This window comes from Choloepus didactylus, chromosome 14 (genome assembly GCF_015220235.1).
Source record: "Choloepus didactylus isolate mChoDid1 chromosome 14, mChoDid1.pri, whole genome shotgun sequence".
In the NCBI taxonomy this organism is placed as follows: Eukaryota; Metazoa; Chordata; class Mammalia; order Pilosa; family Megalonychidae; genus Choloepus; species Choloepus didactylus.
This window is the reverse complement of record NC_051320.1, coordinates 42,087,723-42,101,900: the sequence shown is the minus strand read 5'-3', so window position 1 is coordinate 42,101,900 and position 14,178 is coordinate 42,087,723. Positions and strand designations below refer to the sequence as shown.

The 14,178-nt window shown below is 35.9% G+C and overlaps 1 protein-coding gene across 1 annotated transcript in view; it reads right to left on the bottom strand.

Annotated features, from left to right (window-relative positions):
• The window catches only part of CPNE3 (copine 3), a 57,715-nt gene that overhangs the window by 23,560 nt on the left and 19,977 nt on the right, over positions 1–14,178 (bottom strand). Inside the window, exons 6-8 of the mRNA XM_037802549.1 lie at positions 12,553–12,636; positions 10,477–10,566; positions 549–647 (exon numbers count right to left, since the gene is read on the bottom strand). Coding sequence (XP_037658477.1) covers positions 549–647; positions 10,477–10,566; positions 12,553–12,636 — 273 coding nt within the window. The remainder of the gene's footprint in view (positions 1–548; positions 648–10,476; positions 10,567–12,552; positions 12,637–14,178) is intronic.

The following is a 14,178-nucleotide window of genomic DNA, read 5'->3' as shown; positions in this document are numbered from 1 at the left end:
TTAGAAATATGTTAGGGAGCTAATAATAAATTGAATGTCGTTAAGGCAGCCAAATGATCTTAACAAAATTAGTACCATTAGGTGGCAGCTTAATATTACATAATTAGCAGTCCAATGAACCATGTTTTTGTCCTTCCCTCAGACTAGGACAAGTAAGCAGGAAGAGACAGAGGGAAGGTTGAAAACTCTGTCCAAAAGTAGCAGAAACACATAACAATTCAAGCCCTTACATTTGTCCATTGTTGTAGATATTAATTACCATGATAGTTGAAATGCTGTAAGCCTTAAAACTAAGGCTTTTCAATCAAACTCCATGTGCTGTTTTAAGGCAAAGAGAGCCAAACCTCTAAATATAAATATAAACTCATATCCCCCAAGTATGAATTTTGGATTAAATTACTAAACAAATAAAACCCATAGATTTCAGAGCATTATGTGTAATGTAAAGTAAACACATGGTAAATACTTTGCTATGCCAAGGGAAGAAATGAAATAATAAATAACAGCCAAACTAAAAGATATATACAATTAACAAAGATGTAACTTACAGGTGAGTTTCTGGAGGCATCTTTCAGTTTAGTCATGGTGGTTTGAAATGTTCCAATGAGATCATGTGACCCATCATTGTCATAATCATAACACTCTACCTGGAATCAAGTATAATAAAAATATATAAAAACAAACATAATTTTGTTAAAAAAGATTGGCTGCAATAAGTGTGACCTTTCAAGAAATGCCCTTTTAATCAATGTAAGTGTAAATATTTAATATGTAGTCCTTATTTACAGAAGTAGGAATTAACTTCCTAGAGAAGCAATACTGAAATACTTTCAAACCCCAATTATCCTTAGAATGGGGTTCCAGGATAGGTCACAGGCAGATGAAAAACAGACTTTTTAAAATTCCACATTAAGCAGTTTCAAGCTCCTCTATCTTGTCCTTTCTAAGAATTTCACCACCTTTCTCATCCACTTCTTTACCTTATTATGCCTACATTAATGGCTAAAACCCATTATCTGGAAACACAAAAGAAGTCAGTATCCTAGGCAGCTGAAAATTCTATAATTAAATCCCAGAAAATTCAGAACTATGGCAAATGTCTCATTAGCCCTCAGTTTGCTGAGGCTTGGCTTGTGTGAGGAGTTAGAAAGGATGAAGTCAGATTTGCATCATTCTGGGGATCACAACTCTTAAAATGAAAAGGAAAATTCCAGGGAAGGACTATTTAATCCACTGTGGAAGTATCTACACCAGGTTATATTGACTCTATTTCCATGTAACATGGGGTGAGTCTTACTTCTGGCTCTCATTAAATGCTCTCTCTCTTATGCTCTCTCTCTCTCTCTCTCTCTCTCTCTCTCTCTCTCTTTCTCTCTCTGAAGGCAGAGAGAAAGAGAGGTGAGAGTTACTTGTTTGGCCCATAGTTTTGTGCCAAGCTGGTAGATGTAACCTTAGAATAAACACTTACCAGAATACTAGAATATTCCTTCCACCAGGAAAAATAAGGTGGTGTAAACTGTTAGCAAAGCAGGGGTACTCAAGGGAAGCAGAAAACGGACCATAATTATCATGAACATTCATTCAATAATAAAAGTTTTAAAAGTGCTTTATCATTTCAAAACAGATAATTTAATTTCATTATATTTACAGTGCACATTCTCTAAATAGCCTTGTGAGGTAGGCAGAGTGGAAATCCTATTACTTTATTCCCATTTTGCAGAACTAAAACTTAGAGGAATTAAATAAAAAGTCTTGGAAGACAGTATGTGCCTCGTGGTAACCAACACAGAGAAAGTAAAGCTATGCTAAGAATAGTTGTGGATTCTTCTAGATTCTGTTCTTTAAAAATAAAAGTCTGGACTTCTGGGAAGATGGATTAGGAGAGGCAGCAAACTTCTCCATGAAAAAAAAATAGACAAAGGGCAGAAAGCGCCCCAGAACAGCAGTGCCAGGGTGCAACCAGCCAAAGAGTGACCTCTATAACACATAGTGGGGACTGGGTGGAGAGGTGGAGAGACTGAGCTGAAAGGATGGGGTGAGTTTGTTCAGCCAGAACCACCGCCAGGGACAGATGGCTGGAGCCAGCTGCCAAGTATGGGAGGGAATAGCTTTCCATACCCCATGCACCCATCTCAGCAGGTGGCTGGAGAGATAACCATTCACAGCACCGTGGCTGGGAGCCCCCATGAGGGAACTCGGGATTCAGTGGACTTGTGATAACTGCATTTACTGTTCCTCATGGGGTGTGCAGTGTGCACAGGCAAGAGATGGGGAGGGGCAAGGGCACCACACAGAAGCACCAGGAGCCCTTCCCCAACCCCAGAGGCTCACGAGCGGACAGGGACTACAGTGTATTTGAGCTGGAGGTGATACATGCAAACCAGAGTGGTCCAATCAGAGCCCTGGAAACTGCTGGATCCATTGTGACCTGGAGGGGAGTCCCTAATTAAAAGATATAGACTGGCAGAATGGATTAAAAGTATGACCCATTGATACGCTGTTTACAAGAGACTCATCTTAGACCCAGCAACACAAAGAGATTGAAACTGAACAGATGGAAAAAAATATTCCATGCAAGCTTTATAAAAAGGAAGCAGGGTAGCTATATTAACATCAGTCAAAATAGACTTTAAATGCAAAGATGTCATAACAGACAAAGGACACTACATATTAATAAAAGAGATATTTCACCAAGAAGAAATAACAATCATAAATGTTTATGCATCCAATCAAGGAGCACCAAAGTACATGAGACAAACATTGGCTAAACTGAAGGGAGCAATAGACATTTCTACAATAATAGTGGAAGAATTCAATCTACCATTCTCCTCTATATATAGAAAAAACAGAGGGCCAATAAGGAAATTGAGAACCTAAGCAATGTGATAAATAAACTGGACTTAAAGACATATATAGACAGTTACATTCCAAAGTGCCAGGATATACATTCTTCTCTAGCATTCACGGAATATTCTCCAGGATGGATCATATGCTGGGGCATAAAACAAGTCTTAATAAACTTTAAAAGACTGAAATTATTTAAAGCACATTCTCTGACCATAATGAAATGAAACTAGAAATCAACAACCACCAAGGAACCGTATCTTTCACAAATATATGGAGGCTAAACAACATGCTCCTAAACAACTGTGGGTCAAAGAAGAAACTGCAAGATAAATAGGTAAATATCTAGGTAAGAGTGAAAACAAGAACACAATATATCAAAACTTATGGGATGATTCAGGCAGAAAGTGACATCATCAACATGGCTAAGAAAACAGCTACTGAAAACTTCTCTCCAGAGACTCAATGAAAAAAAAAAAAAGGACAATTCTGAATCATTTGAAACTTGGGAAAAGGATATGACCCTAAAAACACGTTGAATTGAAGAAAGAGAAGAAATATCAAGTAGGAATCTTCCGTCCCAGACCAGCCAACCCTCTCCCCTTCCATTGACTTGGTCTCAGTGTGGTAAAGGCAAAGAATCAGGAGACCCACCAGGGAAAAAGACTATAAAATCTCTCACAACAATGAGACCTACCCCCATCATTTGAAGACCAGGGAATAGGGGAGGACATTTAAAGGCCCAGGTCAGTGAGGGACAAAGAGACTGAGAAAACAAGGACAGAGACTGTGTTTCCAGCCCTGGGTCTGAAAACCCTTCCCCCACCCTTCAGGTAAACAGCAGCCAGAGGCCATTTCCTTGCCTTGAGGATGACTGGTGTACTGGGTAGGCTATACACCACAGGTGAAGCCCCACATAAAGCCAAACTTTGGCCAGGAAATTGAGGGCATAGGAATCCCACAGTTTCAGCTCACCTGTGTAGATGCAGCCTGTGCTCGGAGGCAAAGGAGCTTGTGAGGTTAAGTTACCGAACAGCACCATCAGCACCGAACAGTCCAGAAGGTGCAAGGGAATTTTTTAAATCTTTTAAAAAGATACTTTAGACCCTTTCATAGGACCACAGGAGCTGCTCTAAATGCCCTGTATGAAAACCAGGCCCTGTGTTTGCTGAGAAACAAACAGTTTAAAGCAGCACTCTAAAATAAATCCAGGTCCTGCTGGCCAGTGGAAAACAGAGCACCACTGGAAGCCAGCAAACTTGTATTACCACACACAGTGAAGGTGCTGGGGTGTCCAGTGCCCATCCTGTGGCAAGCCACAGTGGGCACCCAATTTTGGGGGGAAGACAGGAGGGCAGGTAGAGCCAATCTGACAACTGGCCAGCAAGAGAAACAAAGAAAAGATAGAGATCAAAGACAACCAACAAGAAAACCCTAGGCAAAAGAGAGAAAACAATCTCCAGAAAACCAATCAACAAAATCAGATGCCTAGACAGCAAAATATCATGAACCACACCAGGAAACAAGAAGATGTGGCCCAGTCAAAGGAACAGACGAACACCTCAAATGAGATTCAGGAGTTGAAACAATTAATTATAGATGTTCAACTAAATCTTCTAAATGAAATCAATGAGGTGAAAGAAAATGGGACAAAAGAGATGAAGGGTATAAAGAAGACACTAAGAATTCATAAGCTTGAAAAATCAGATGGAAGAACTTATGGAAATGAAAGGCACAACAAAAGAAATGAAAAACATAATGGAGACATAGAATAGCAGACTTAGAGAGGCAGAAGAAAGGATTAGTGAACTAGAGGACAGAACATCTGAGATCTTACACACTAAAGAACAGATCATGAAAAGAATGGAAAAATATGAACAGGGTCTCAGGCAACTGAATGACAATGTGAAGCACAGGAATATATGTGTTATAGGTGTCCCAGAAGAAGAGAAGGGAAAAGGGGCAGAAAGAATAAAAGAGGAAATAATCAATGAAAATTTCCCAACTCTTATGAAAAACATAAAATTACAGATCCAAGAAGTGTAGCACATGCCAAACCCAAATGATCCAAGTAGACCTACTCCAAGGCACTTACTGATCAGATTTTCAAATGTCAAAGACAAAGAGAGAATTCTGAAAGTGCAAGAGCAAAGCAAACCATCACCTACAAGGGAGACTCGATAAGACTAAGTGCAGATCTCTCAGTAGAAACCATGGAGGCTAGAAGGCAGTCGTATGATATATTCAAAATACTGAGAGAGAAAAACTGTCAGCCAAAAATCCTATATCCAGGAGAACAGTCTGTCAAAAATGAGGGAGAGTTTAAAATATCTACAGATAAGCAGACACTGAGAGCATTTGTAAAAAGGAGACCTCCTCTACAAAAAATACTCAAGGGAGTTCTACAGATGTATAAGAAAAGACAGGTTTGGAGAAGAGGGTAGAAATGAAGATCTGAGGAGATAGAAAGAGGGTAGAGAGTGGGCATTTGATGCTGAAGGAGTATAGAATGTTCAAGAGAATTAATTGTATATATCCAGAAATAGGTAGCACAATACTGCATGATAGTAGCACACTATTGTAAGCACACTGAAAAAAAGATGACTTTGAGTAAAGTTCAAGGAGGAACATTAGGGTATGTATGACACCAGAAGGAAAGATAGAAGATAAAGACTGGGACTCTTTAACTTAGTGAAACCTAGAGTGCTCAAAGTTTGTGACTAAATGTACAAATATAAGAATGTTTTTACATGAGGGAGAACAAATGAATGTCAACTTTACAAGGTGTTGAAAATGAGATGGTATTGGGGAAAAATACAATCGATGGAAACTAAAGTCTATAGTTAACAGTAACATTGTACTACGCTTCCATTAATTGTAACAAAGGCAATATACCAAAGCTAAATGTCTATAAGTGAGGGATATAAAGGAGGGTATGGTATTCTTGGCATTGGTGTTATTGGCCTTTTGACTGTATTTTATTTATTTTATTTTTATTTTTTATTTGTCATTTTTTTCTTTTTCTTTTTTTCCTCTTTTTTTTCTTTTTTCTCCTCTTCCTCTTGCTTTGTGAGAGAAATGGAAATGTCCTCATATAGATGGTAGTGGTGAATACGTAACTATGTGATTATATCAGGAACCACTGATTGTTTACTTGGGATGTAATGTATGATGTATGAATAAAACTGTTAAAAAAAAAGTGACAAAGCAGCCAACTCAATGGGAGAAAATATTTGGAAGCCATATATTTGAAAAGAGACTGATATCCAGTACATATAAAGAAATCCTACAACTCAATGGCAATAGTACAAACAGCCCAATTATAAAATGGGCAAAAGATACGAAAAGACATTTTTCCAAAGAGAAAAGACAAATGGCTAAAAAACACATGAAAAAATGTTCATCTTCAATAGCTATTAGGGAAATGCAAATCAAAACCACAATGAGATATCATCTCACTCCAATAAGAATGGCTGCTATTAAACAAACAGGAAACTAGAAATGCTGGAGAGGATGTGGAGAATTTGGAACTCTTATTCATTGCTGGTGGGAATGTATAATGGTATAGCTGCTGTGGAAGACCGTTTGGCAGTTCTTCAGAAAATTAGATGAGTTACACTACAATCTGGCAATTTCACTTCTTAGTATATACCCAGAAGATCTGACAGCAGTGACACGAACAGACATTTGCACACCGATGTTCATAGTGGCATTGTCCACAACTACCAAGAGATAGAAATAATCCAAGGGTCCTTCAATAGCCAAGTGGATAAACAAAATGTGGTATATATACATGATGGAATACTATGTAGCACTAAGAAGGAATGAGGTCCTGAAACATGACAAATGGATGAACCTTGAAGACATAATGCTGAGTGCAATAAGTAAGACACAAAAGGGAAATATCATATGTTACCACTAATGTGAACTCTTTGAAAAAAGTAAACCAGTGTCTTATAATGTAGAATATAGGGGACCTACAGATAGAAGCTAGTGAAGGGGGAATGATAACCTAATTATGTACAGACATGTTAATGAGGATAAATTTAAAGGTATGGGAATGGACAGGGGTGATGGTTGTTTGTTAATTGGATTATAAGTATCAGTGCCACACTGAAGGCAAACACGATCGAAAGTGGATGTTTAAAGGCATGCATCCCACAGAGTAGCACTACAGATAGAAATAAATGCTTGCATGATATACTTCTAAGGTATGACACTGGTACAAAGAGTTAACAACAGAGTGGTACATGGAAAAACTACCCATTGCATATTATTGACTATATTTAATAGGAATACCTTACCAGTACTATATACTAATACTAGGGATGAATAATCAGTGGCTGATAAGAGCTTTGGGATGTTTTGTGCTGTTAAAATTGCTTTAAATTGAAAATGATGATGATTGTACAACTAAGTGAAGATAATATGAGACATTGATTGTTTATTTTGGACAGAATATATGCTATGTGAAATTAGGAACCCCCTACTTAATAAATGAAACCCTTGATCTTGAGGCTTGCTCTTGTGAAATTTATGGCTGTAAAAGGGAGGCTGAGCCCACCTATAATTATAATTATAACAGGCACCTATAATCTCTTTTGTTGCTCAGATGTGGCCTTTCTCTCTCTTAGCCCAATTCAGCAAGTAAATTCATTAACCTCCCCCCTTCGTGGGACATCCCTAAGAGGGAAGTGAATCTCCATGGCAATGTGGAACATGGATTCCAGGAATGAGCCTAGCCTTGGCAGTGAGGGATTAAAAATGTCTTCCTTGACCGAAAGGGGGAAAAGAAAGGTTACTAAAGAAGGTTACAATGACTAAGAGATTTCAAATAGAGTTGGGAGGCTATCCTTATACAAGCTCCAGCTAGATATCCTAAATGGCCACAGTATGCCAAGCCCTTACTAACAGTAGTCCTAAAATACCTAGGTCCCTGTCTAAGACTCTATAAAAGTTCCACTCACTAAGTTTATTTTTCAGAAATTTAAATCCTCCAGAGTTTTCCTATGGCATTTAAGTCCCAAAACCCAGAGACAATAGGCTTTTCAATAACATCAACCAAATGCAGACCCCTTCTCCATAATGTCAACATCCCTTTTCAATATGAACAAGTTATGGAGGACACTGCCTAGACATCCCTGAAGATCAGAAAAGTGATTAAATGAGAGGAAGGGGCAGCAACAAGCAAGACAAAATTTAACAAGGAATTATGAATACTGAATCTTTATATAATTTTTTTTTTTAGATGCTAGGGTATTAGAAGAGCTAGAAGGAAATAATTGAAATAGTGGAACTGTAACCCATAACATTTTTTGAAATTTGCTCTATAGCTACTCATTAAATTGTACTTTGAAAGTTATCACCTTTCTGTATTTGTGTTATATTTCACAATAAGGAAATACTGAAACTGTGGAACTGCAAACCATAACATTCTTTGAAATTACCTATGTAACTACTTGCTAAATCGTACTTTGAAAGTTATCACCTTTCTGTATACATATTTCACAATAAAAAATGTAAATAAATAAATAAATAAAAGCCTTTAACTGAGAAGTAATTTGCATTAACCCTCAGTCAAGAAATACTTCATCTTGCTATTATCCTTCATAAAGGTATATTAAAATATATCCAAGATAAAATGTTCAAGATTTCTATATGTTCACCTGGGAAATTAATTTTTTTTCTTCTAATTTCTATGCACTGAGTGTTTATAAGAGGAAGCTTTTTATCCTTTACTTGTATTTTCATTTTTATTTAGGAAAACTAAACACCAATCAATCAATAGATAAAAACAGGTCAGACCTAGAATTGCAGTTTAGAGTATTAGTAAAAACTTTTTGTTTGTTTGTTTGGTTAAAGAAATGATTTACACGCACTCTGGTCACTGACCACTTCTGAGAATGTGTTTCTTGCCTCACCTATTCAAACTCGGCTTTTATCTGACTCTCTAAAGTATCAGGGGGAAAGAAATTTAATGAGTTTAACAACTTTTTCCCCCAGAGGAAATTAAGGTAAAGTAGAAAATGAACTATCTTTCTATTTTAACAACTTCATGTTTTTTCATGGAGATTTTTCAGCTATGGAAAACAACTTTACATTTTAGATTCACATTCAGGGAACTCCAATTTATACCTACCACAAGATCAAGCTTTGATGAGGCCAAGATTGTATTTAAACAAGGCTTGAGAAGGGATAAACTATCCATGTGTTTAGACTGCCTGAAACTTCAGGAAAATGTAAAAAAAAGCTTTTAATGAAATTTCTGATTACTTACTACAATAAATACATAGGAAACGCTCCCTCCCCCACCTACCCTCCCTCACCTTCCAGGCACATGTTTGGTGCTAAAGAAAAATGCGGTATTTATTATGCTGAGGTAAGTTCAGATACAGTAAGAAGATGTAATGATCTGTGTCATTTAATTTCTCTTCTCAAGAATTCAGACTACTGGCTGTTTAAAGAATTTCAAACATGCTTGTGAAATTTAAATATATGCATATATACATATCTGTATATGTATATATGTAAAAAGACACACAACACAATACGACATTTAGTGAAACATTCCCATTTTAGGCATGCATGTTCTTTCTCTGATTCACTTCATCTATGGAAATAATACATGCTAGAGTGATAACACTGGCACATTCACATTGGAGCAAAGAAATTACTGATGATTCTGACTCTATTATCTGCTCTAAAGCTCTTTACTACACCTTTAAGCAATTTCCAAACACCAAGGGAATTATAGATGTATGACTTTCTGATATTGCAAAGAAATACAGAATTAAAGAAATAAACTCAGAAATGATATGGCAAACCAAGTTGTATACAGTTAAAAACAAACTGAGAAATTTTTAAGAATGGAACACATTCAAAAGAGAAAACTCAGAAAATCTGTTTACTTACTATAATAAAATAGCCCTGTAAGCATGCCACTGTGAGCAAAAAGGTTTAAAGAACATTGTTTCATTGTTAACATATCATTACAAACAATCAAACAGTGATGGCTCAGGAAGTTTTTCCCCAGCCTTTCCTTCTTTCTCAGATCTAATGAAGTTTCGATTTTCTATTTTTTAACATGGAAAGCAAAAGTTCTTGATTTGGTATAACAATAAAATGTAATTTTTAAAATTACTTTTCAACTATTTATTTTGTACATAGATTTTCCCTGCTGTTTGAAATATCATACAAATCATACTTTGATTGATTTTTAAAGTTTGTTGCAAACTGAAATCAAATTTTTATGGTAATGTCTGCTTTAATCTGCAAGGAACACACCAAAGGCAAAGACTACAGTTAAAGACCTATTCATAGAGCAAAGGAATCTTATTAAAAGGAAAAAAAAAAAATTTAAATTAAACATTTTATTTTTGAAATGCCAAATAAAATAAAAATCACAATGTTTGATTAGTTTTAAGTCCAAAGATTGGTTAAACATGCCTACTCTTCAAACTATTTGATTTACCAGACAACACTTGTTTTTAGTATTCTTAGATATAAACAAAATTCAACCCTACACTTGTCTGTTAAATCATTTGCTTTCTTTAAATGCTCTCATATCAATTAATTTTATAAAATAGGCATCCATGTATGTTTGTGTATATAATATAAATCATTTCAAATTACCTTAATGGTTTTGTCCATATCTCCATAGCACAGAGAGTTAAGAGAGATTTTAAAAGGCCTCCAAACAGGATTCAAGTTGTTTTTAATAACCTATAAAAATGAAGTTTCAAGACCAATTAGAAAAACATTCAGTTCATTCATGTTTTGCTCTTGCCTTTCCTAACTTCTTGCTGCACTTTCACCATTCATCCTTCACCACTTCACTTACTCAACTTTTTCAAAAGAATACTAGCTAGGACAACATTATGCTATATCATATGAAAAGTATGGTAGATTGTCCAGTTGTGACACATTCTGAGGAAAGAAAAAAAATTATTTGGTCAATATATATACCCAATACAAGGTGTACTTAGAAACTACAGATTATTATTGATCTTTATTGGTAACCAGGGTTTTCCTTGCAGGACACAGAAGATTCAAGTATGGAATGAGAAAGGATGAGAAAAAATCTTGGTTTGGACTAGAATTGGAAAAATAAGTCTAAATTTACAATTTAAAAATTTAAGAATTTAAAAAACATAAAAAACAGACATACACATATATCCCAGCTGTATCCACCAAAAAAGGCCTAAAAGCAATGACATCCTAGTAGCAATGAGCACATCTACACTTAGAGCGTGGTATCTAAATATAATCCCCTATGAAAGGGGTCAGGCTTCTTAAGAAAAATGGCTCATTCCAGATCTGGGACAGGAAATACAAAAGGTGAACTAAAAACATACTTTCAGCATGGAGTACAAAAAATGTATAAAAATGTATAAAAACTAGTGGGGTTTATGAGGAGCCATTTGTTGAAACTCCACACACACACACACACACACACACACACACACCCACCCATGAGATTTGGATTAATTTGAGCAGCAAAAATAATAATAATAATGGCAATGATTTATAACATAATGAATAAAACAAAAATCTATGAGTTTACAGTGATATTAAAAAAAGAGGGAAAGAGAAGAGAGAAGAAAGGGAAATGCCTGCTAATATGCAAAAGGGATAAAAGACTTAGGAAAAAAAAATCACTGTTTTACGGTCCTCCATATAATAATTAATTCAGGCAAGGGTCATCAATGGATGCTAAAACCACTGAGTGAAATGTTGGAGAACAGGTTTTTCACAGTCTCACAAATCACTTAGTAATGACAAAGAGGAAAAAATGGACTTTATAATGGAGAGATCTGGTGGTCACCAGCTTAACCCCACAGCCAAGCTTGGCATCTACAACACTGGGCAGCCTGACAATATGGCGCTCCTGCTGACACAGAAAAACATACACCTCTGGTGTTCTTGACAGTAATGCTTCACCTGGATTGAATTGTTAGGAAACAAAGAATTTGGAATGTTGGACATTTTGGCCTTGATTATTCAAGAGAATTAATGGCATGAAGGTATAAAGGAGGTGGGGAGAACAGTCCTATATTGGGAACATAATAGCCAAATGCGACAACACCTAAACCTTGAATGGATCCTGGGCAAAGCAAAACAAACAAAACAAAATATATACATAAAATATATACATAATGTGTGGGGACAACTGGGGGAATCTGAAGATGAGTGCTAGATTAGATGATGTTACTAAATCAATGTTAATGTTCTCAGGTGGTGTTGAGTAGGACAATGTCCCTGTTCTTAAGAAACGCCTGTTGAAGCATTTAAAGGTGAAGTCATGATATCTGAGGCCTCCACTGGGATGGTGTGCAAAAGGGAAGTCCATATGTGCATGTATGTGCATATATATATGGAGGGAGACAGACAGAAAGCGAGAGAGAGACAGAGAGAAAGAACACACACGTTATGCAGGTATGACCAGTCGGTGAGACAAGGTGAGGGGTATGCAGATATGTACATTTTATTGTTCTTTATGTGGTTTGAAATTTTTCAAAATAAAATTGTTTTTCTAGTAATTAAGAATTGCAGCACTTTCTCATCAAAAAAAAAGTGAGCAGGTGTCTTTGGCTATTTTTCAGTCTGAACTCAGATTGATATTTTTATAAATAAATAATTTTTAAGATATTCAGATTATTACAATTCCAAAGGAAAATTCCATCCTGTTTTTACAATTCAGATATTCACCTCTGTTCGATGCACCATTATCCAGTTTCCATCAGATGACTGCTTATGGAATTCCAGGTATGGATCTGACTTTCCAAATAGATCCTACATTAAAAAAAAAAAGCAATTATTCTCCTCTGAAACCATGTGTAACCACACTTTACATGTAAGAACCACCTGAAGTATGGCTCCATAGTACAAATATATATTTAGTACAAATTAAGTACAAATCCCAACACCTTGTTTACAAACCTATGAACTTGCTCAAGACTACTAGGGAAGAACTATTAAAGCATTCATTACAAATGCTCATAACCCTGTGTTGCATACCCATACGTCGCAAAAAAAAAAAAAAAAAAAAAAAAAATGACGGCTTCAAAATATAATGATCCAAAGAGCCCATAATCAACAAAATTAGCTTTTGACTTATTTTCACTGCAAGTCATATTTACAGAGATTCATGCACATCCATGATAACGCCACTAACATTTTTCAAACACATAGCACTGAAGGTTTTTATATAAACAATATTCCCAACATCAGCCACACTAATTCTGTGCAGTGTACAGTACAGTCGCAAATGAAAAAATGGATTCAGGGTAGTTAAATGACTTTCCCAAGATCACGTAACTAATTAACTGATGGATCTGGGCCTTAATTTCATATCTTACTCTTCTGTGACTAAGACCCTTTCACCACTATTGACACACACAAGGGAACAGACGTAGCTACATGGAATGTAGACCAGAAGTACTTCAAGTGCACAAACTTCCTATTTCCTCTGTAATTCCCCACAGCACTCCTGTACAATGCTCAAGCACAGTGAGTGCTCAAAAATGCCCTTATCGCCTTCCTCAACGTCCACACATGCCCACACAGATAAAAATCTGGGAGGATATATAATTTGCTCACAGTAGTTAAACTGAGGTGCTGAGATTATGGATGATTTTATTTTGAAAATTTACATATTTTAGCATGTATTACTTATGATTTTTGAAAATGAAAGGACATTTGTTCATCCCACAGTAATATATGCAGACACATTCCTAAACTGAATATATTTTTATTCCTGAATTAACCTCAGTATTAAATTAAGAATGAAGAAAATATTATTTCCCACCTTAGCACAAAGTTTAAGTGAAGCAAGTAACATGCTTGGTACAGTCAAAAGTATAAAAGAGAGAGTATATAAAACTTTTGCATTTAACCTTATCTCTTAGAAGAATCTACAGTTGGTAGTACAATTTGGTAATGGATGGTGTTAAAGGAACCACAATATTCTAAGTGTAATTAATGCCACTGAATTGTACACTTAAAGATGGTTAAAAGAGCCAATTTTATGTCATATACATGTTACCAAAATAGATTTTTAATTTTAATTAAAAATAAAATGTTCCTGACTCTGACATTCTGGTTATGTTAAGTGAAAACAGCAAAGTAGAGGAAAGCATGTATATAGTATGCTACACTTACTTAAGGGCTGAGGGTGGGGAAAACAAATGAAACAAACATATTTTTAGACAACTAAAGGATTAAACCACAAAATACAAATTTTAAAAGATTATTATGCACAGGGAGGAAGAAGGAAATGGTAAACTAGACAAGGAGAGAAGCTACATTTCTTGAATATATCTTATTTTATAGGTT